This window comes from Nilaparvata lugens, chromosome 3 (assembly GCF_014356525.2).
Source record: "Nilaparvata lugens isolate BPH chromosome 3, ASM1435652v1, whole genome shotgun sequence".
Classification (NCBI taxonomy): Eukaryota; Metazoa; Arthropoda; class Insecta; order Hemiptera; family Delphacidae; genus Nilaparvata; species Nilaparvata lugens.
The window spans coordinates 79351212-79376577 of NC_052506.1; the positions used below are offsets into that span (position 1 = coordinate 79351212).

The window sequence follows — 25366 nt, forward strand, 5'->3', positions numbered from 1 at the left end:
GTGTGTGTGTGTGTGTGTGTGTGTGTGTGTGTGTATGAGTGTATGTGCGTCTGTGTACACGTTATCTCATCTCCCAATTAACTGTATGACTTGAAATTTGGAACTTAGGGTCCTTCCCCTATAAGGATCCGACACGAACAATTTCGAACAAATCCAATTCAAGATGGGGGCTAAAATGGCGAAAATGTTGTCTAAAACAGGGTTTTTCGTGATTTTCTCGAAAACGGCTCCAACGATTTTGATCAAATTTATACCTAAAATAGTTATTGATAAGCTCTATCAACTGCCACGAGACGCATATCTGTGAAAATTCCAGGAGCTCCGCCCCATCAATGCAAAGTGTGATTTTAGATTCCCAATTATGAGGCTTCAGATACGATTTAAACAAAAAAATTCAAATGGAAAAGATTGAGCATAAAAATCTCTACAATTAATGTTCAGTGACATTTTCACCTAAAATTGGAAATAAGCACGAAATTCGAGAAAATGTGTTTATTCAATAATTCAAACTGTTGGCAACTGTTGATTCTATTAAATCATTCACTATGAAGAGATAGCAGACTTCGTGTGTATCCAGTGTTATTGACCTGTCACCAGCTGGCTCAGATCTTTGACTTGAGATGCGCGTGTACACTAGCGTCAGGTGATAAATTTTCATAACGGCAAGGAAAGTTGTGTGAGTGCGCCACACCAGATTTTTACTCTAATATTGGCGTATGAAGGAGGCTCCTTTTTCCTTTTATATTATCCTTGAAATGCAAAATTTCCAAAAAACCTTGTATATACGTCGACGCGCAATTAAAAAAGGAACATACCTGTCAAATTTCATGAAAATCTATTACTGCGTTTCGCCGTAAATGCGCAACATATAAACATTCAAACATTTAAACATTCAAACATTTAAACATTCAAACATTTAAACGTTCAAACATTAAACATTAAGAGAAATGCCAAACCGTCGACTTGTATCTTAGATCTCACTTCGCTCGGTCAATAAATAAATAAATAATGGAGAAATTCCACAATATCTCTGTACATAGTGTAAATATTTATTGTTTGAAAACCGTTTTGCACTATCACTCTGAGCAAGAATATTTTCAAAACTGATTTTAGAATGAATTTGCGCATTTTTTGTATTTGAATGACTCCCCATCAGTCACAAAACTGATGCTTTTATGCGACTTTCTCAGTTCTATTGAATATGTTAATTTTTTAGTCTTGCAGTGAATTTATTGTATTAAGCTCCTAGAGTGAATCATGTAACACTCAAATTATTTTAATTTACATTATCAATGTGTTCAAAATCTTATTCAATCTCATATTTTTAATTTTCCTTGCCCTATTACCATAGGTAAGGAAAATATTGCTTTCCAAAAAAAAATTAAGGTACCCCAATTTCGAAATTTCTATTTTATTTGCAATCAGCTACAACCTATGAGTTATTAGTTCTCTCCCCATAAAACAGCAAATTTTAGTGGTGTCATGTACTATATAAGAATACATTTTATTCAACTTTTATTTAAATTTAGTTTACACAGCTTACATAATTCTTTTCAGAATTAAATTCTCTACAATTTTTATTGCGAAAAATTGTTTGTTTACTGGTGATTATAGAAAGTTATTGGGCATCAAACGTAGAAGTCTGTGTTTTTCTACTTAGATTTTTTGCATATTTCAAATTTTTTCTCAAAAACTACTCACACTACAGCTTCCAGACTAGTTTTATTCAATTTTCAGATATTTTTCCATATGAATCCAGCATAATTTTTCAAAAACTAGTCCCCAAACATATCCGCATCGGTGTATTTCACCAGAGGAACTGAATTCCGGGCGAAAACTTTCACCCTGTATAGCTCGCTAATGAACCGTTTATGGATATATGTTTATAAGAACTTTTTTCTTATTTTTACCTCTACTATCACATATTAACTTATTTGAAGTTCATCAAATTTAGTTATAGAAAATCATCTATAAGATTCTTCAAATTTCTGCATTATTGCTATAATAAACATTTGAAAATTTGAACATTTTTTGTTGTAGAGATGTGTATCCATCGGTAGAACCTGGCTACCTGTATTCGAGAATACCGACGGAAATGCCTCAGACTCCTGACAGCTGGCAAAACGTTCTCAATGATGTCGAGACGCATATTATGCCCGGAGTAAGTAGACCATCCATCCACATAGAGTAAGTTCTGGGAGGACCAGATCCACTGCCCCTGGTGCACCGGGGCAGACGAACCGCGCGTTCCTTGGCAGCTTTTGACAGTACATAAACCGGTCGCCATATTTGATTATTCTGCACCTGTGCAGAATTCATGGACCGGTCGAAAAACATATGATCCACAAAAGACTAACCGGAACCGGAGAGCTCCTATTGGTCGAAAGTATGAGCGTCTGCTGCTTTCATAATATAAACTACTAGTAGTTCTGTGAGAATAGTAGACCTCGCGCTCATTAAGTTACATTGATCTGTTGTTATGTTTTGTCAAAAATTAAGAAATAGTTTATCAATTTGAAATGTCTAGAAAAAATCCTAAATAAACATAGAGCTTTCTGTCCTATCGTACCGTGACGTGTCGTCTCGGAATGTGAGTGTGAGCGCTGTTATCAGGTCTGGCTGCAAACTGTCTACAACGTTGATGGAAAGATACATTTTCAAGATGTTCGATGTTTTTGAACGGGTAGTATTATAGTCCACTAGACAGCTGATTTATGATGAATAATTCTATAGTCTGATTTTTACTCTAATATGGGCGTATGAAGGAGGCTCCTTTCTCCTTTTATACTAGTAGTCATTCGAACAGTAGACCTCGCGCATTTATAAACCGCAGCCTCCTCTTATACTGTCCATCAGAGTAAATCCTGTTTGTATGTCGTGTCGGCGAGATATCGGTGTGAATAGCTGGTTTGAGATATTGATATGCGGTTTCCGCCATTCATTTTTTCTTGAAATTCCCTATCGAAATATCATGTATCGCATGACCACCTTCCTATTTAAAAAATGAAGTTGCATTCAATATGGCGGATCCAAGATGGCGGACCAGATTTTTTAAGTCATGATAAAGTAGTTTTTTCAATTTGAGTAGGATCCCCAATTACACACACCATCAAATTATCTTTTTGTATGAGATATTAACCCGTTCTCGGACTTTTCACCCACTCTGTATGTGTCCTATACACTGTAACACCTCTATTATTTTAACTAATAACTGAAACTAGTTTATAGTTATCAAAATAGTTTATAGTTGAAACTAGTTTATAGTTATCAAAATAGTTTCGTTGTTAGTTTGTTACAATGACGAATCTTCTACTTTGATACTGTAAATATTCAGTCAATTTTATAAATCTTAGAAATATTATTGTGGGAGTTTACTTTCCCATCAGCGAACAAGGATCATTTCTTTTGCTCGTCTGGTTTCATTTTTATGCTTTCCTCTCAACTCAAATAAACTGACTCAATAATTTATTTGTTTGTTTGAAAACAGTCAAACAAACAAACCAACATGAAGTCAAACAATATATTATGAAGTATCAATTCTTGAAATTTGTTTGTGTAGAATTTTCCATAATTTTTATCAATGTTTTGCCTATTATTTGGTAATAAAGTTGAAGTCAATTAGTATCATTGTTTTGATCATTTCTATACTGTCTTTCCATCTTGAATAATGAAATATCCTATACTATTAAACGAGCAACTTCTGTTCATATGTTTAGATGTTTGGATGTTTATATATATGTTTGTATTTCACCGGATCTCGAAAACGGCTCTAACGATTCTCACGAAATTCAGAACATAGTAGGTTTATAATATAAAGATTCGATTACACTAGGTCTCATCCCTGGGAAAACTCGCTGAAGGGCATTAAAAGGATAATTATTATTCATCCTTGGGAAACAGCTGATAATAATTATTTCGTCGTCTGTTGGTGATGGAAGTGAGTGAGCGAGTTCATGTGTGTGGGACTGTGTCAAAATTATGACTCAGCTGTTGAACTTTTGTAATCATTCAATCAGGTACTTAGTGCCGGTTGCAAAAAAAACCGGGTTATTTTCAATCCTGATTAATTCCAGTAGATACATCTGACAGAATCCAAGGGCAGGGCAGTGGACTGTGAATGATAGTTGGTATTAATACCTACAAATAAATCTTTGAATTCTGTGCATAAAAATACTGATAGCTAGAAGTGTGGTAAGTACGCCAATAAAAGACTAAATGAATCAACAAGATAAGATTTAATAACAATAAAATAATAATAGGCAGATGGCCACATACAAAAACAATTGTAAGTAGGTTAAGTCAAATATTTTGGGATAATTACAACATGATAAAACGTTAGAGAAATACAAAATTTAAGTGAAATTAGGTCAATGACATTAATGACCATTGAAGTCTGACAATAAACGAAAAGGTAATATTAATGATACCTGAAATGAATATAAATTGAGTGCTATAATGAAAGTTATTGCTGTAAGGTTCAATATTAATGATTAAAAAATGACAATAAGCTGTAAATAATGCTCAATAAGTAAAATACATAAAAATATATGCGGCATAGGCCTTCAGTGATTTGAATGTCAAGATAGACTTCGACCAAACAATTAATAGGCGTCACTGGCCTTAAAATATCACTTAAGAGCTAAGGGTAGCTAATAAATACAATGTGAAGATTGTCCAGGTTAAATATAGGCGACATGGGCCTTCAATGAATTGAGTGTCAAGACAGACATCAATTAGAACGATTAATAGGCGACAGTGGCCTCAGAAAATCACTTGTAAAGCCAAGGGTAGCTGTCAAATCCAATGAATAGTTGCGTCGGTGGCCTTAGTGAATTGAATGTCAAGATAGACATTAATAAAACAATAAGTAGGCATCAGTGGCCTCAGAATTGAATGTCAAGATAGACATTAATAAAACCATAAGTAGGCGTCAGTGGCCTCAGTGAATTGAATGTCAAGATAGACATTAATAAAACAATAAGTAGGCGTCAGTGGCCTCAGTGAATTGAATGTCAAGATAGACATTAATAAAACAATAAGTAGGCGTCAGTGGCCTCAGTGAATTGAATGTCAAGATAGACATTAATAAAACAATAAGTAGGCGTCAGTGGCCTCAGAATTGAATGTCAAGATAGACATTAATAAATCAATTATGATACATACGTAAATGAAAATTGAATAGAACGATTTACATAACCTGAATAAAATTTTGAAGAGGAGATGCAGCCAGGCAGACAGGCAATGACTCCACAATACCCACAGGAACAGGACATCAGCAAGCGATGATGTGATCTGGCCATGCGATGACAAGCATGGAAGCGTCCATCACAGCAGGCAAATCCCCCAGTGGAAATGAGAAACAGGAGCAAGTAGAATTCCAAACGAATAATCCGATCTTCAAGTTGTGGAATTTTTAGATTGATTTCCAAATGGTAGAGATGATGAATTTGAAAGTTTGAGTTTCACGAGGTGAAGCCAATTGTAGAAGAATGGCAATTGAAGCCTACACGACGTTGTAATTTTTGACAAAGTTTATCAGAGCAATATGCGAAGCAATCGATGAATAATTGAAGAATAGAATAAATGAATTAATTTGTAGAATAATTCACACTTTAAAAACGTTCTGTAGATCAAATAAATAGCGATGAACACCCACACGAGGTCGTGAACTTAGCAAAGTTTATCAGAGCAAAAATGCGAAGCAATCGATGAATAATTGAATCACAATTGAAGAATGGAATAAATGAATTAATTTGTAGAATAATTCACACTTTAAAAACGTTCTGTAGATCAAATAAATAGCGATGAACGCTCACACGAGGTCGTGAACTTAGCAAAGTTTATCAAAGCAAATATGCAAAGCAATCGATGAATAATTGAATCACAATTGAAGAATAGAATAAATGAATTAATTTGTATAATAATTCACACTTTAAAAACGTTCTGTAGATCAAATAAATAGTGATGAACGCTCACATGAGGTTGCAATTTTTGACAAAGTTTATCAAAGGTTTAACAGAGTAAATGAGTGAAGAAATCGATGAATAATTGAATCACACTTGAAGAATAGAACAAACGAATTAATTTGAAGAATAATTCACTTTTAAAAACGTCTCGTAGGTCCGATGAAAATGGATAAAAGGTTTAGACCGACAGCGTAATGCACTATCGACTAGGAACCATTGCAAAAGACATGGAGACGCTACAAGCTACAATGAAAGAAGCAAGATGCCGGATGTGTTTGAAACGTAGGTAAAGCGTATGCAACCGCATGGTGAAAAGTAACAAATATCTAGAAAGTAAGATGCCTAAAGACAAGATTAAATTCCAAAAAATCGAATAGCACAAATATTAAAATTGCAACGGCAAATAATCCGACGAAAAAGTATGAATAAAAGTATAGAAAACCAACTTGACTAGAGTAGTAACGTGAACCTTGACTGTGACGTCACTGGTCAGCGCAGACAGACAAAATGACGACATGATGTCTACGTAGTAGCGGAACGAGTAACAAGTGGAACCATTCCAATAAATGCTTTGTCAGATTTTACACCATCTTTTTGAAATGGTCTTCTCTGATTTGGTTCATGTGAAGTTAATCAGGATTAAAATTTAATCGGCTTTTGTGCAATTGGGCCTTTGTGAGGGAAATTTTTGCATTCCTCTGGGAATTAATCTCAATTTACTGTGATTAGATAGAACATTTCTGTATGAATGTTATTATAATTTCTTCTTTTGTAATACATTTTTTATGATTTTGTACTCCAGAGCGAAGCTCAGTCCCCGATATTGATGTATTTAATCATGTATAGTGAGGTCCACGTTATAATGTCAGTAGAGAAAGATAGGAGAACAACGTTGCCCAACCTCTGTCTTGTCCACGTTTTCTATAGACGGTAGCTGATACACAGGTTTATTGAATTAATATTAACTGTTCATTCTCATTTAAAATAATCAATTATATTAAGCAATACATTATATTTCTCATTAAATTTATAATGAATTTACATAATTAAGTTGAAATATTTTGTTAATTGATGGAATCTACATTGTTAAAAGACGATCTGGCAACAGAGCAAAGGGAGAAAGAGATAGCGCTATCCGCTTTGTTGAATGATAGACAAGGATAGCAATACCATTGCTAATCAAACACTGTCATTATAACGTGGATCTCACTCCTCACTATAGAATGTTTTATCATTTTTATGAAGGTTTTTCGAAAATAGAGTTAAATTCAATTCAAATAATAATATCAAATGACTACTTACAAATATTTTATTTTTATTAATGGAATTTTATGTATATTTGCAGATCACACACTGGCAATCACCCAGATTTCATGCTTATTTTCCTACAGCGTCGTCTTATCCAAGTATATTGGGTGAAATGCTAGCGGCCAGTCTTGGCGTTATAGGATTCAGCTGGGTAAGAGAAATAATGGAAAATTGTAATAAATATTATTCTTTGTACATAATTAGGATTAATAATTTACTATCTAAGCTATTTATCATTCGATACATATTCTTTCAAAAATATTTTATAAATATAAATCTACAGGAAAGAATAAAAATTTTGATTCTATCAAAATCATATAACAAATTAGTTACTGTACTTTGGAAAAGGCTACTATTCAAATAGGGTCTCATAAAGGGACGCGACAGTCGAGGACTGCGACATTTGAAGGCTGATTTTTAGCCAAAAATTAAAGAGTCCTCAACTGGCACAGGCGACATTCTAGGAATCTTTATCGGGAGTCCTGGAATGTCCTAGTCCTCAATTGTCGGGGCTGTGCAAAATGAAAAAGTCCTCAACTGTCACCTGGCGCACATTGACTTTTTGACGGTACGAAGTTCGCCGGGTAAGCTAGTTTACACTTAGAAACTGTTATTTGTTTTCTCCAAGATCAAAAACTCACTTATGTTAATAAACTCAGTTCACGTTTGAATTTGTATCCCATGTGATAATGTATCCAGTTCCGTGACAATCTTTCAATCTGATACAAAAAAATTCTCAACTATTTTTAAATAATTATTTCTTCAATTAGGAATATCATAATATTTCTTCAGCATTATTTAGTTCATTCGTTCATTTTTTATTATATTTTCAATCACCTATTAAATTTGTTTTTCAAATGTGAGAATATTCATACTGATGGGCATGCATCATAAAAAATATTGAAACCCTACCTATTAGAGAAATATACACGGCCAGACATCTGTGTAATGCATGCAATGAATAATCCACTTGTCTGCTGATATGATTGATTATGAATAATTCTATAGTCTGATTGATCCTATCTTCAAAGTAGCTGATATATATATATATATTATCAGAGAATGGAGGAATTCCTTTTTTTCATATTATCCTTAAAATGAAAAATTTCAAAAAACCTTGTGGATACATCGACGCGCAGTTGAAAAAGGAATATTCTTGCCAAATCTCATCGAATTCTATCAACGCGTTTGGCCGTAATCGCGTTACATACAGACAGACAAAAGCAAATCGAGTTGAAACATAGACCTCACCACGTTCGGTCAATCATGTCCACTTCGTATGGATGGAAATTAAGGTCTTCGTAAATAATCCTCCTTACAGAAAGTTTGGAGAGTCGCATAAGGCAGACGCATAGGTCTGTCCCACAGGGCAAACGCATTGGAGATTGCAAAATTATATCTCTCACCGTCTCAATGTTTCGACGTGATCTAATGGGCCCTGAAATTTCAGATCTTTATTTTGTTGTACTACCTGTTTTTCTAAACATAGTAATCAATGAAACAATTGATTTCCGGTCTGGAACATGGGCCAACGAGGCTAATAAAACCAATTCCGAAAGGCGCGCAGTGCTGCAATCACTGAACAGCCACTTGAAAAGTAGGCCTCAACGGCGAATGCACGCTCCTCCCTGTTCCAACGCATAAAGGCCACTCAATTATGCAATAACAAATTTTTACTTTTCTTGCCCTATCACAATAATCCAAATGTGGAGGCTAGGTTATGTGTCACTTAACATTCATCAATTAAAGCACTCAATTTACAATTTAAAACATACAAATATCATTTTTACTTTCCTTGCCCTATTACCATAGGTAAGGAAAGTATTGCTTTCCGAAAAAATTAAGGTACCCCAATTTATAAATTTCTATACGTTTCAAGGTCCCCTGAGTCCAAAAAGTGGTTTTTGGGTATTGGTCTGTGTGTGTGTGTGTGTGTGTGTGTGTGTGTGTTGTGTGTGTGTGTGTGTGTGTGTGTGTTGTGTGTGTGTGTGTGTGTGTGTATGTGCGTCTGTGTACACGATATCTCATCTCCCAATTAACGGAATGACTTGAAATTTGGAACTTGAGGTCCTTACAATATGAGGATCCGACACGAACAATTTCGATTAAATGCAATTCAAGATGGCGGCAAAAATGGAGAAAATGTTGTCAAAAACAGAGTTTTTCGCGATTTTCTCGAAAACGGCTCCAACGATTTTGATTAAATTTATATCTAAAATAGTCATTGATAAGCTCTATCAACTGTCACAAGTCCCATATCTGTAAAAATTTCAGGAGCTCCGCTTCATCTATGCAAAGTTTGATTTTAGATTCCCAATTATCAGGCTTCAGATACAATTTATACAAAAAAAAAAAATAAATGGAAAAGATTGAGCATGAAAATCTCTACAATTAATGTTTAGTAACATTTTCACCTAAAATTGAAAATAAGCTCGAAATTCGAGAAAATGTGATTATCCTATTGCAAACTGTTGGCAACTGTTGATTCTATTAAATGACTCACTATGAAGAGATAGCAGACCTCGTATGTCTCCTGCGTTATTGTCCCGTCACCAGTTGGCTCAGATCTTTGTTTATAAGAAGACTTGAGATGCGCGTGAACACTAGCGTCAGGTGATCAATTCTCATAACGGCAAGGAAAGTTGTGTGAGTGCGCCACACCAGATTTTTTAAACTACCCTCTCGAAAGTGACTACTAGCACTCCGCTATGTCATCATCTATCTGAACAGTAGGCCTAAGCATTTGAAAAAAGGAAGTTTTGATGCCGCACCCTGCATTTATTAATTTCCAGCACATGCTTTTTAGGAATCTATACAGCGATCAACTAAGGCTAGTTTCACACAAATTAGTTTAGGTTCGGTTCGTTTCGTTTTCGGCAAATTCAGATAAGTGTGAAACGGTAATTCGGTTTAAATTCTGTACCGAATAGAAATACCGCATAGAACCGAACGCCCACTTGACTCTAATAAATTCTATGAGGTTCAAATTTGTTTCTATCGTTTTGTGCGTTTCACACACATTCGGTTCGTTTCGTTTTCGGCAAATTCCGATAAGTGTGAAACGGTGATTCGGTTTGAATTCGGTTCCAAATAGCAACCGCATAGCACCGAACCCCCCTCGACACGAATAGGTTTTATCATATTCGAAATCGTTGCTGGGAAACCGGAAACAAAAACAAAGTATTTTACACACGCTTGCTTCTTTGTTTTTATTTTAACCTGATTATCGTGATTATCTGTTTCAAAATCTTCCATGTCAAAATCATATGGTTATTTCATTTCTGTTAGTTCACTGGAGCATTTTTTTCTCAATGAATAGTTTGCTAAAAAAATATGAAGATAAATTAAAACTCAGAGAGAATTTTTATTATTTTTTTATTTCTCCACAAAAATTACATAATTCGGAAAGAAGAGATGAAAGTTATGTACCATTTGTAAAACAAGAAACAAATTTTCAGTTGAAAAATAGTCACTCTTAACGCCCAAAATTAGTATACCGTAATCTAAAATAAACTATTCAAATAGTTCACAATTTTTAATTAACTTGAAAATTTTGTTGTTCAAGAAATCACATCTTTTACTATTTGGACACCAGCTTTTATATGTTGATACCAGTATAAATTTTGAAAGTCCAAACACAGCTGTGTTTGAGAAGAAAATACCTAATTATTATAAACGCATGAATTAAAACCTGATATATATGAAAGCCTCATTCGTTTTCGGCAACGAACCGAACCGAATGAAACCGAATGTGTGTGAAGCTAGCCGAACTGAATATAGTGCAAAGGAAATTATGATGCCACACACTATGTTTATAATATATTGTTGATGATATATTTGATTAATAGATTTAATTGATTTTTGCAGATCACTAGTCCGGCATGTACAGAGCTAGAAGTAGTAATGATGAACTGGCTGGGAAAACTTATTGGATTGCCTTCTCAATTTTTAAATTGTTCTGAAGGTCCAGGCGGAGGAATTATTCAGGTAAGAAATAATAATTCACTGCATAATGTCATGCAAAGTAGACCTATGATTCATCCACTGCATAATTTCATGCAATGTATGATCCATTCTGCATAATTTCATTCATTTTATGATTCATTTACTGCAAAATTTCATACAATTCATGATTCATTCTGCATAGTTTCATGCAATTTATGGTTCATTTTTAATTTCAGATTTCATGATTGTGGCTGATGAATATTTAATTCCATTCAATTTATGATCTAGTAATTAATTCAAGAATCAGTAATTTGTAGATGATTTCCGTGATTTTACGTTTACAGATGTGTATGCATAATTCCATGCAATTTACAATATTTATATTAATTTAAGATTTCAAGAATGTAGCTGATTGGGTCGATAGAATAAAAACTAGAATCTAGTGACTTAGCTACTATAGTGAGGTTCACGTTATAATGGCAGTAGAGAAAGATAGGAGAACAAAGTTGCCGATACTCTGTCTTGTCAATGCCTTCTATGGAAGGTAACTGATACCGGTTTATTGATGTAATATTAACTGTTCATTCTCATTTAAAATAATCAATTATATTTTATCAAGCAAAAAATTATATTTTTCAATGAGTTCATAATGAATTTTCATAATCAAGATTAAATATTTTGTTTATTAATTATATTTCTACATTGTTAAATAACAATCTGGCAACAGAGCAAAGCGAGATAGAAATAGCGCTAACCTCTTTGTTGAATGATAGACAAGGATAGCAATACCACTCCTAATCAAACACTGCCATTATAACGTGGACCTCACTATAGTCACTAGATTATAGTTTTTATTCAATAGACCGATTCTCCAATGATCTTACAATCATATGCCCGTAATTCTACTTTCTTATATTATGCATAATTCCATCTATTTATGATTAATTGATTCGGAATCTTTTAAACTGTGATTTTACAGTAGTTTGGTTTTATAAAATTTACACTATGAACAGAAATATTGTGTAATTTCTCCATATTAAGGTGGAATGATAGATATGTTGTCAGTTCCTCATATGATTATCCAATCCAAACTATAACTTCAGTGCACTTAAGGCATCATCATCATCATCATCATCATCATCATCATCATCATCATCATCATCATCATCATCATATTATATAATATGATATACTGTGCTAATAGTGAAGTGTTGTGTTTCTTTTTTGGCTCTAAATTTTGCAAAATTACTCAAAAATTTCCAATCTGTAGAGATTTGAGTGAAATATTTTTGTTTTTAATCAGTTTTTAAATATCAAAATTCAAAATTTTTAGTTTAGTCTTTAGTTTTGAAGTGGAAATTGGACTTTTTGAAGTGAAAGTGAAATCTTAACCTTATTCTTTTTGACACTTGTATTTGTAAAAATTTGGGAGAAGACAGTTTTTGGCTATGCCTGTTGTCTTCTCCCAATCATATTATATTTATTATAATTATGATCTGTAATGACAATGGTATAAATAAATAAATAAAAATAAATCATCATCATCATCATTGGTATTTTTGGTTAGACTGACCACTGATGATGCCTTAAAGTGATGTTCAGACCAAAATCACTAGCTCTGCAGAGTCTGTGGATGGATGGATTAAAAAAGATCTGTCGCAGGCTTAAACCATGCGGTTGTTCACACCGACATCTGTGTATCTGCCAGCCGACGTTCCAAGAAAACTCTGCTCGCATGCAGATGTTTTCAAATCACTCTTTGAGAGATTTTCCCCAGGCATCCGAGCGGACGTTTTCGATAAAGATCTCTCATCAAAGGTCGTGTGTTGATGGGAAGGATATTACAAAAGCCTAAATCACGTAAAAATGAAGATAGGTGAATTCTAATTTCAGATTCGGATTCAGTGCCTTGAAATAAATAATTTGGCGCGCGTTTGCTCAAAAAAAAAGAAAAATATAGGCTACTAGCCGTCAGGCTCGCTTCGCTCGCCATATCCGTCTAGCCAGGGGGCTCCGCCCCCTGGACCCCCGGCTGGATCGTCCGTAAATAAGATCAGCAGGCTCGCTTCGCTCGCCTGCATTTTTCATTTGAGCATTTTTATCATATGTTAGGACAATCCAGTCGGGGGTCCAGACTAAACGTCTGGCTAAACGGATATGGCGAGCGAAGCGAGCCTGACGGCTAGTAATATAATATTCCCAGGATTGAAGTAGCAGTGCCCAATCAATTTTTCCGCGATAAATGCATTTAAATCTTCAACTTGGTACCAACCTAACAAAGTCAACTCAACTCAATGCCAACCTGACAAAATTATTAATTTAGTTGCCAGTTAACAACTGTTTCGAAGAGGTACTCTATCTAGATTATAGTTCTATAGTAACATATGATATGGAAATTTCAATTATAATCAAGAGATTGGGAGAAGAAGAATAAACATGCTAAAAGACGAACTTTAAACCCTTGAAAACAATCCTTAGAGTTAAAATATTGCCAGAAGATTTCTTAGTGCGCCTCTAAAGGGCCAACTGAACATACCTACCAAATTTGAACGTTTTTGGTCCAGTAGATTTTTAGTTCTGCAAGTGAGTGAGTGAGTGAGTCAGTCAGTCAGTCAGTGAGTGAGTGCCATTTCGCTTTTATATAATATATAGATGTAATAATTAAAAATTTTGGAATCAGTGTGCAACTGAGAACAGAGCGAAAATAGCTGTACCGGCTCACAGATGTTTTTGGTGTGAACACACACTCTGCGGACGTTCAGACATGCTCTTTGGCTCTGCAGAGTAAAATAGTTTGGTCTGAACATACCTTTAGGGCCGTTTGCATAATGAAAGCTTGAACTGAATTCAATCAGTTGTTGGCTTGAACTCAAAATGAATCACACTATAACAAATGATACTTGATACGGATTTAATCCAGTTTAAACTGTCACTGTGCAAGTGGCCCCAAGTGTATTGGAACTATAGTTTGGCTCAAATAAATTATATGCGAAGTGACAACATGGCCATAATTTCATTTTCGCCCCACTTGGATGTAATGAGCTGGTTTTCTTACGTCATATGGAGGCCGAAAATGATTGTTTTCTGACCAGGCCGGTAAAAGTTTTACGGCCCTAGGGCTGTAAAATAACCTTGAAGTCAGCTGTTCTGATTTGATGTGAACGTGTTTACAAAATGGTTTATGAAACGGAATCGGTTTATGCTTCTAGAATTGAATAAGTATTCTGCAATAAGAAACTATCATTTTATTTATTTGGATGAATAAAATACAGATAAGATATATATTATAAACTATTCAAATTCGATTTTCAGAGTAGGATAGAACTTCTAACCTAAACTTCCGAAGTCAACGACAACAAGCATTGTTGACGTTGACATTCAGATTGGCAAAATTTCAAGTGTGCTAAAACAGCTGATCAAAAAACTTTTCATCATTTGTGTTTATCATTCAAGAATCAAAACATTTATAATAATATCATCTTATTGTCATTTGGAAGAATAAAAAGTATAAACTCAACCTCTTACATAATTGAACATAATCTTTTAGGTTATTTGGACAAATCAGATAAAAATAAAAATACTTGGACAATTTCCTGATATTCAGATTACCACAGATTTGCTAGAGCTATGACCTTCCTGTTTTGCTTTCGGAAGTGCCTAATAAACAATTATTCTCATATTTATATTGTTTATTTTTCTGTGTGGCGAAAAATAACGTTCTCACCATGGGCAAAAATGTTTTTCCGGCTCTCAATCTTTTCTAGTCATCGGCCTACGGCCTCGGACTTGAAAACCGATTTCGAGCCGGAAAAGTCTCATTTTCGGCCATAGGTGCGAAATTTACTATTACACTTCTTTATTTGTTGTAGGGATCAGCTAGTGAAGCCACTCTGATTGGATTGCTGGCTGCCAAGGAGAAGACCGTTCATCGTTTGAAGCGAGAGAATCCACAAATTGATGAAAATATTATTAGGACCAAGCTTGTCTCTTATACCTCAGGTTAGATAGCTGAATTCTCCAATAACTCTTCCAATAGTTATTTGCATCTCTACATTAGTGATTGAATATAAATTCAATTTTTACTTTCCTTGCCCTATTACCATAGGTAAGGAAAGTATTGCTAAGGTACCCCAATTTCTAAATTTCTAAAAATGTTAATTAAATTTTAAACTCAAGTTAATGAAGGTGATATGCATACGGTGTTGATAAATATGTCCGCCAATTAAATAATTTATTTATTTCAATGAATAAACTAGTAGTTCTGTGAACAGTGGACCTCGCGCTCAGTAAGTTACATTGACCTGTTGTTATGTTTTCTCGAAAATTAATAAATAATTTATCAATTTAAAATGTTTAGAAAAAATCCTAAATAAACATAGAGCAGAAAGCCCTATCGTACCGTGACGTGTCGTCCCGGAATGTGAGTGTGAGCGCTGTTATCAGGTCTGGCTGCAACTGTCTACAAAGTTGATGGAAAGATACATTTTGAAGATGTTCGATGTTTTTGAACGGATAGTATTATAGTCAACTGTCTACTAACGTTGGTGGAAAGATAGTCTACATTTTCAAGATGTTCGATGTTTTTGAACGGGTAGTATTATAGTCCACTGGACAGCTGATTTATGATGAATAATTCTATAGTCTGATTTTTACTCTAATATTGGCGTATGAAGGAGGCTCCTTTTTACTTTCCTTGCCCTATTACCATAGGTAAGGAAAGTATTGCTTTCCGAAAAAAATTAAAGTACCCCAATTTCTAAATTTCTATACGTTCCAAGGTCCCCTGAGTCCAAAAAATTGGTTTTTGGGTATTGGTCTGTATGTGTGTGTGTGTGTGTGTGTGTGTGTGTGTGTGTGTGTGTGTGTGTGTGTGTGTGTGTGTGTGTGTGTGTGTGTGTGTGTGTATGAGTGTATGTGCGTCTGTGTACGCGATATCTCATCTCTCAATTAACGGAATGACTTGAAATTTGGAACTTAAGGTCCTTCCCCTATAAGGATCCGACACGAACAATTTCGAACAAATCCAATTCAAGATGGCGGCTAAAATGTTGTCAAAAACTGGGTTTTTCGCGATTTTCTCGAAAATGGCTCCAACGATTTTGATCAAATTTATACCTTAAATAGCCATTGACGTTCTATCAACTGCCACAAGTCCCATATCTGTAAAAATTCCATGAGCTCCGCCCTATCAATGCAAAGTGTGATTTTAGATTCCCAATTATCAGGCTTCAGATACAATTTAAACAAAAAAATCAAGTGGAAAAGATTGAGCATGAAAATCTCTACAATTAATGCTCAGTGACATTTTCACCTAAAATTGGAAATAAGCTCGAAATTCGAGAAAATGTGTTTATTCAATAATGCAAACTGTTGGCAACTGTTGATTCTATTAAATCATTCACCATGAAGAGATAGCAGACTTCGTGTGTCTCCAGCGTTATAGTCCTGTCACCAGCTGGCAGATCTTTGAATAGTACACTTGAGATGCGCGGGGACACTAGCGTCAGGTGATCAATTTTCATAACGGCAAGGAAAGTTGTGTGAGTGCGCCACACCAGATTTTTCAATTTGAAAGATTAGAATAGACATCTTCATTATAACCTCAATACAACATCACAATTTGACGTACAAACCACTCAGATTGATACTGAAGTCCTGGGTCCTATACGGAGTGCTTTCTTTGTATGGTTCAGAAAGTTTTGTATATATTTTTGGTAACGTAGACACATATATAAAGTTTTGTTTCAATTAGTTTTGAATATCAAATCAGGTAGGTGACGTCCCCCAATCTCCGTACACTGGGTAAACCGATTTCTGGCGTTTGTCATGACTCCTGCCAGCATTGCAGGCGTTATGTTAGCAATTTCTTCCCTGATATTGGTCTTCGAATCTTGTAGGGTCCTTGGACGGGTCACATAAACAAGCGATTTCAAAAACCCTCATAGAAAAAAATTACAGTCATGTACAATTATTACACTTATATGAGGAGGCACAACAGGCGTATGCCCAAAACTGTCCCTTCTCAAATTTATACTACAATCCAAATCGAATTGTAGGTTAAGCTACTATCACATTAAAATAAAATGTACATTTCAAAAAACAAACAAATCTTCAATCAAGAATAGGTATTATAAAAAACTGGATCTCACAGAATTAGAAACAATTATCCAAAAAATCTAAACTTTGATTAAAACTGGAAAATTTTGAACCGAAAACTTTAACAATGTAGAAATAAAGTTTATTAAAAATTGTTCAATCTTAATTTTAAAAATGTATTATTCAATCATTGGAAAATTTATTTCTTGATAAATAAAATATAATTACTTTGTTGTAGCTCAGACACTGTGTTACTTGTAAATATTTGAAAAAACTTACTTTTCTTTGAGTATTGAGGAATGCATTTTACTCCTAAAGAGGAGCTTTATCAGCCTGATCAAAATATAATTAATTATTTTAAACAACTGTTAATATTACCGTATCAGCAATCCTCTATAGAAGGCAGTGGCAAGGCAGAAAATAGGCAATCCTGTTCTCCTATTTTTCTTCACTGCCATTATAACGTGGACCTCTTTATAGTATTTGTTGACGCTATCAAATTGTCTTATTTATCAATTTGTCTTGATAATAGCCGAATAGCCGATAGCATCATATAGCCGAAACATGTTGTGAGTAAACTATTTCAAAAAGGATACTTGGATTTCTATTTTTATTTATATTTGTTGACGTTTTATTGGCAGTAAAAGTTCAAATTGTTATTTTGATTTGAATATTTTGTGATTTTTTTCGTATAGGAATTGCGATTTGCCAAGATCTTTTTTTCAATTTGAATATTTTGTTTTTTTTGTATGAGTATTACGATTTGCCAGAATTTTTATTCCAATTTGAATATTTTGTTATTTTTTTCGTATGGGAATTACAATTTGCCAGAATTTTTTATTTTCAATTTAAATATTTTGTGAATTTTTTGTTTTTATAAGAATATTATGATTCTCCCTCTTCCCATTTACCATGAAATGCGTTCCATATACCCTGTTTACACTGTATTTATGGATCACTATATGAATAAGAGAGTACCATAGTTATATTGTATATTAAGATACTCGAGAGAATTTTTTAATTTTTTTGTTGTGAATTTTGTTTCGATTCTTCGTTTCATAATTTACTATTCTGTAAAAATATTTGCTTCTGTGCTAAATCAATTTAAATCAGGTTAAGCGTATTATAATTTCATCTCCATAATTTCTTCTCCCACTGACAAACAAGAGTCATCTTATGCCAGTGGTTTTTTCACTTACCGTTTATTATTATTATACTTTGGTTTATTGTCATGTTGAGCTTTGTTTGATTCATGTACGTATATGTATTTATGAGTGTGGAATAAATAAATAAAATATGTTTGTATTTCACCGGAAAAAAAATATATCGGGCAATCGAGTTTTACTCTGGAGTGTAAAAGCATAGAAAATTTGTAACGAAAGATTGAATAATTTATAGTTTATATTTATTTATTCATTTTCTCAGTCGTACAATTATTTTTATAGTTATATGAGGAGGCACAACAGGCTTATGCCCAAAACTGTCCCTTTTCAAATTTATACTGCAGTCCAAATCAAAATCTAGGTTAAGCTACTATCACTCATCAAAATAACAATTTATTCACACTTCAAAAAACAAACACATCATCAATTATTACAAATAGATATACTATGAATTCGATTCAGAATGATATATTATGTTTGCTACAATATTTGTTAATATACTATGTTGGTACTATTCTACACTTACAGCATCTAGTTACTATTTTGGACTCTCTGAAGTAAACATGTTTTCTAAAAAAAGAGAAATAAACAAAAATAGGTTTTTCTTGCTGAAATTTTCTTCTCGTGAGATCAGCTGAATGATCCCACACATGCACTCGGTTACTCACTTCCATTACTGTATCGACAGACGACGAAATTTCCAGCTGTTTCTCCAAGGACGTTTTTATCCTTTCAATGTCCTTCGGCGAGTTATTCCTGGGTTGAGACCTAGTGCAATCGAATTTTCATATCATAAACCTACTTTGTTCAAATTTCGTGAGGATCGTTAGAGCCGTTTTCGAGATCCGGTGAAATACAAACATATAAACATCTAAATAAATAAACATATAAACAGAAATTGCTCGTTTCATAGTATAGGATAATATTATTTATCAATTCATTTCAGATCAGTCAAACTCGTCAGTGGAGAAAGCTGGTCTGCTGGCATCTGTTCCAATGCGGCTTCTGCCAGCCGACGGCCAAGGCAAGCTGACGGCAGCCATCTTGAATCAAGCTATTCAGCAAGATATCCACAATGGACTTATTCCCTGCTATGTGAGTGTGCCACTGCCACATCAATCTACAATATAATAAAGGAAAGAAATAGCTTACACACGTACGGGATAGGAAATTCAAGAATGACGCATCATCACATCTGAACTACTCAACTGATTAACTTGAAATTTCGCATATTGATTCTTAATTCACCAAGGATGGTTATAGGTCTATTTTCAATTCTTCAAGATATCAGTTTGTCAGGTTTTAAAATAAACCCCTGCGGAACACGGGTTAACTGCTCATCTACAATATAATAAAGAAAGAGCTGGCTTATACGGGAAAGGAAATTCACGAAAGACGCATCATCACGTCTGAACTAAGCAACTGATTAACTTGAAATTTTGCATATTGATTCTTAATTCAACGAGGATGGTTATAGGTCTATATTCAATTCTTCAAGATTTCATCCCAGATTCTCAGTTTGTCAATGAAACCCTTTTTCAACACTTGAAACTTTAGTATACAATACTCCGATCGATACCATTGAAGAACTCCGATTAAAGATTTTGAACGGAATAGAAATGATAAAGCAGACTCCTGGAATATTTGAACGGGTCCGACAATCGATGAGAAGACATCTGAACATATGCATTAAGAACAACGGAGGTCACTTTGAACATCATCTTTAGTCTTTTGGTATAAGTTTAATGTAATTTAGATATTTTACTTCCATATAAAAATATAACTTTTCATAAAAAACCGAATATTTTATTTGCAATCAGCTACAACCTATGAGTTATAAGTTCTCTTCTCCTCATAAAACAGCAACTTTTTGTGGTATAATGTACTACATAAGAATACATTTTATTCCACTTTTATTTGAATTTAGTTTACACAGCTTACATAATTCTTTTCAGAATTAGATTCTCTACAATTTTTATTGCGAAAAATTATTTGTTTACTGGTGATTATAGAAAGTTATTGGGCATCAAACGTAGAAATCTGTGTTTTTCTACTTAGATTTTTTGCATATTTCAAATTTTTTCTCAAAAACTACTCACACTCCAGCTTTCAGACTAGTTTTATTCAATTTTTCAGATATTTTTCCATATGAATCCACCATAAGTTTTTCAAAAACTAGTCCCCAAACAATTCAGCATCGGTGTATTTTACCAGAGGAACTGAATTCCGGGCGAAATCTTTCACCCTGTATAGCTCGCTAATGAAGCGTTTATGGATATATGTTTATAAGAACTTTTTTCTTATTTTTACCTCTACTATCAAGTACCATAATTTTACGATAATTAAGAATCACCCTGAGATTTCAGTACGTCAAATTTCATTTTGTCTGAAATTTACATTTGTCACATAATCGTGCTTTAAAAACAAACCCTTGCGGGGCACGGGTTACCCTTGCGGAGCACGGGTTACCTGCTAGTGAATTGAATATTTATTTTATTTATTTATTTTACCATTTATTTTAATTAAGAATCACTCTGTATAAGTAAATTATTTTTCTCTCCCTATGTTTTTCAAGTTGTTTATTACCTCCAAATCACTAAATATGGTGAGAAATCTTGCCAAAAGCCAAGAGTCGCCATATTGTTTATCAATTTTATGTGAGGTTTTTTAGGTCTGTTGACAGTGATGTCTATTGAAACTTTGCCCGATGCCAAGACATTGGTTGGATAGAAGCATGTACGCAAAAAAGTGAATAGAGCTGCAGTGTGACTTATGTGTGATGTTAATTCGAGATATAGCTAAATGGGCTTCCGCAAACGACTGTGCAACGACCAACCATTTATCTCAGTGATTTTAAACTATGTCTCACATAGCTATGTTTGATTCTATGTAGCGACTCTGCAACCGGGCATGAGTCGCACAATATTCCTTTAAATTGATTGGATCTAACAAACAACTTTTTTGTTTCTGTTGTCAGGTAGTGGCAACCCTGGGTACCACCGGCACATGCGCATTCGATGATCTGCAAGAAATCGGGCCGATCTGTGAACAGCACAACATATGGCTTCATGTAGATGCTGCCTATGCTGGTAATCTATCATTATAATACTAAGGGCTGTTTGCACACTGTAAGTTTAAGCTAAAGCTTAAACCAAATCTCGATTTTTTTTTTGGTTTAAACTAAAATTCCGTTCGCACAGTATCAGTTTAAACTCTGTATTGAGTTTAAACTCTGGGAAAGTTTAAACCTCCAAAGCAGGAGGGTTAAACCAAATAATTTGGATTAACTTGACATCTGTAAAGATTTGATGGGGAAACAGCTTATAGTAAATTATTTTTCGACGGTTGTTTTTAATGCTTCTGTAGACGATAATAATTATCTAGGTTATAGTGAATCATTATTGATAGAATTGACAGAAGTTTTTAATGCGATTGATAAAGATGACTGCGAAGAAATTTTAAAACTAAGAAAAATTGGGCAAAAACGAATGATTTTTCTGGGATGATAGAGAATTTTCTTAACGGTTTTGCTTGAGTAAAGCAACTATCAATTCAGTATTTGATTAAATGAACCACTTGATAGAAAATAAGACAATTCTTAACAGTGGTCTTTGATTAGGAAACATATTTTTAATAACATATAACTGAGATATTTTGCTTTCGAGAGATTTCTAATAAACGAGGAAGACCGTAGTAGATTTAAGCGTAACAAAATCGCTTTTTTAAAAACATTCTGAAATATATTTTTTGATGCCTACTAAATATAAATTTGTATCTAAAGCTGCGTACACATATACGCGCTTCCAACCCGCACCGAGCACGCTCCGCCCTCGTACCGTCCTCGTTCCTCCATCGTACCGCAGTCGCTCCGCCCCCGCTCTGCAGTCGCACCCATCATGAACGTTACGGAAGATGTTAGATCTTCTCGCGTTCCCCGGTCGAACCACTCTTGGACCCCGGTCGATCATCAATCGCTCTGCTGGAGTTACGTTCGGTTGCGGAGCAGGGCGAAAGTCTGTACGCACCTTAATAGTAATATAGCATTTCATCTTTTTTTCAAGAATTTCCTGATCGCTTTTCAGTTTTATTACCGTACAGCTTACAGCTCTGTGGATTTTGAACAAGGAAATAGTAGCTACATAACCTCAATTTACTGATGGTTTGTAAACAAATAAAAAATTTCCTGTAAAAGTCACCCTTCTATTTTAAACTATGACATTCTATTACCAACTTAACCCTAAACTAGTTTAACTTAAACTGGATTAGTAAATGCACTGAGAAAAACGATTCAAGTTTAAACTTTCAGATTAACTTAAACTCGATCAACTTACTCAAGTTTAGCAATCTATACTGTGCAAACGGCCCTAAGGGTCTTATCCGTCAACTCAGTTTAAACAGAATTGAATAATTGTCTTTGTTAAGGGCGGAGTTGGGACTCTAGGTCCTCGTCTGCCACAGAGAGCATTTGATGATCTCATATGAAACAGAGATAATAAAGATAGATAAATCTCCCAAATTTAGATAATGTAAGGGTACAACCACACTGGAAGCGGAGCGTGGCGTGGCGTCGTCAGAGCGTTCATGATACACACAGGAAGCGTCTGAGCGTCAAGCGTCTGCACCTTTTCCAATTGTATTTGAGAAAGTATCAAGTTAATTTGAGAAAGTATGAATTGTATTTGGGGATAGTCACATGTAATTGAGAGTATGTCAGATGTAGATAAGAATTATAGTCAATTGTATTTGAGAAGTCATCACATGTAATTGAGAATAGTGAATTGTATTTGAGAAATCGTCAAATGTAAATGAGAAGATATCAATTGAAAATGAGAAAATTTTCTAATTGACATGAAGTGACTCTTCTGTAGCCTACAGTACAGGTTTGATTTGAGCAGGAAAGGATACTGTACTATGTACACAGTATTTCAATTACTACCACAGGCAAATAAATATTTTCAATGGTGAGAATATTTCCGCTGTACTGTTCACGAATGATGGATGAGTATAATTTCTATGTTTCTATGTGTTGGCAACGCGACTTTTCTCCAAACATTTTGTGAAATATTGCACTTGATGAAGATCAAATTCTCTATGTTTACGGCGCAATTGAACATTATCATCAATCAATTGAATCTCTTGATCAAACAAATCAGCAATTATTCAATGGATTTTGGGGCTTGAAAACATTTTTTTTTTTACAAAAACTTTTTATTGGAATATTAAATACATAATCATATTATTTATATGAATACAGTTATGAAAAATTCAAGTACTGGAAGTAGACATATTTAGAATAAAAAATTGCTACTCCTCATCCTGTACACCACAGTATATTTATATTTTATGTAGCTAGCTGATCATCATACATAACTATAAGTTGAGACTCACAGCTAAGATAAATTTAAAATCATTTCCCAATTACACCTGACATCTTCTCAATTAGAAGTGATGACTTCTCAAATACAATTGAATATTCTCATTTACATCTGACGTTTTCTCAAATACAAATGACTATTGTCAATTACAATTGATACTTTCTCAAATACAGTTGGAAAAGGTGTAGAAAATGGCGTTGTCCAAGTTTGCACGGACATTGCTTTGTGAGAATAATCACTTAAAGTATTGGATATTAGCTAAGCCTGCTAGGACAGAGTGGGTTAATGAAATTAACTTAAATCGTCGACTATTTGTTGAATATCACCATCTGTTTAATGTGTTAAGAAAGTATGAGTCCAAATTTTTGAAGTTGGCCTACATGCCAATGTCAACTTCAACCTTTGATTATTATGAATCAAAATCAAATCAAATCCATTTATTGCCAACGACAAGTATAAAACAAGTATAGGCCACGTCATAAAAATACAATCATTGTTATACATGTACATAATATCACAATTTCATCACAATTTAAAAATGTTTCATATTAAAGCTAAAATATTCATCCAGATTGTAAAAACAGTTTCTAATTAGAAAATCTTTAATTCTTAATTTGAAATCTTCCACAGCCAAGTCTCTAATGTTTAATGGTAATTGGTTAAAGAATCGAATTGCACACGCCCTAAAACTCACATGACTGGATTTGTACCGACAGTATTCATTTCTCAGGTTCAATTTACTTCTGGTATTGTGGGAATGAATTTCAGAATGACTGGAAAGGGACATAACATTAGTTTTTACGAACAATAAACATTGAAATATAAAAATACAGGGTAAACACATAATTCTAAGCTCAATGAAAAGAGGTTTGCAATGCGTAAGGGGTGGTACTTTACATAGATTTCTTATTGCCCTCTTTTGTAAAATAAACAAAGAATTAGCATCATTGTAGTTTCCCCATAATAACGTACCATAGGAAAGATGAGAGTGTACATAGCTATAGTAAACAGTAATTAGGATTTTTTGAGACACTATTTCCTTCAGTCTCTTGAGCATAAAAATACCCCATGTGACTTTTGGGATTATATTTTGACGAGAGTGAAGCCTGATTTGGAAAAACGAGTCACTACTTGGAGGAATCCAATATCTGCTGAAGAAAGACTTGTAACGTGTCTAACGCTTGAAAAACTGAGAGTTCAGTTGAAGACAGAACTGAAAGGACAGTGCTTTTATTCAATTCAGGAGTTTTTTAGTTGCTTTAGTTCATGGTGATTTTTCGTAGACCTATAAGAGTATTATATGTTACATAATCTGTTTTATAAATGCACAATTCAAGTTGAATGATTTAAATGATTGACAAGTCCATATACCCCTTTGAGAGGAGGTCAGTGGCTGCTAGATTGTCTATCTATCTATGTAATTAGAAATTAATTACAATATTTAGAAGTTTGTGTTTCTTAAATGGTTCCAATTTTTTTGAAATAACTCAATATTATTTGTTACAAATGGTAA

At 34.1% G+C, this 25366-nt stretch overlaps 1 protein-coding gene across 5 annotated transcripts in view; it reads left to right on the forward strand.

Annotated features, from left to right (window-relative positions):
• LOC111046758 (aromatic-L-amino-acid decarboxylase) overlaps positions 1 to 25366 on the forward strand; it is a 166583-nt gene that overhangs the window by 120131 nt on the left and 21086 nt on the right. For all 5 annotated transcript variants that reach the window (XM_039424736.1, XM_039424735.1, XM_039424737.1 and 2 more), the window contains 6 exons: positions 2041 to 2161; positions 7312 to 7425; positions 11142 to 11261; positions 15089 to 15218; positions 19425 to 19573; positions 21456 to 21567. In XM_039424736.1, the coding sequence (XP_039280670.1) occupies positions 2041 to 2161; positions 7312 to 7425; positions 11142 to 11261; positions 15089 to 15218; positions 19425 to 19573; positions 21456 to 21567 (746 nt within the window). The remainder of the gene's footprint in view (positions 1 to 2040; positions 2162 to 7311; positions 7426 to 11141; positions 11262 to 15088; positions 15219 to 19424; positions 19574 to 21455; positions 21568 to 25366) is intronic.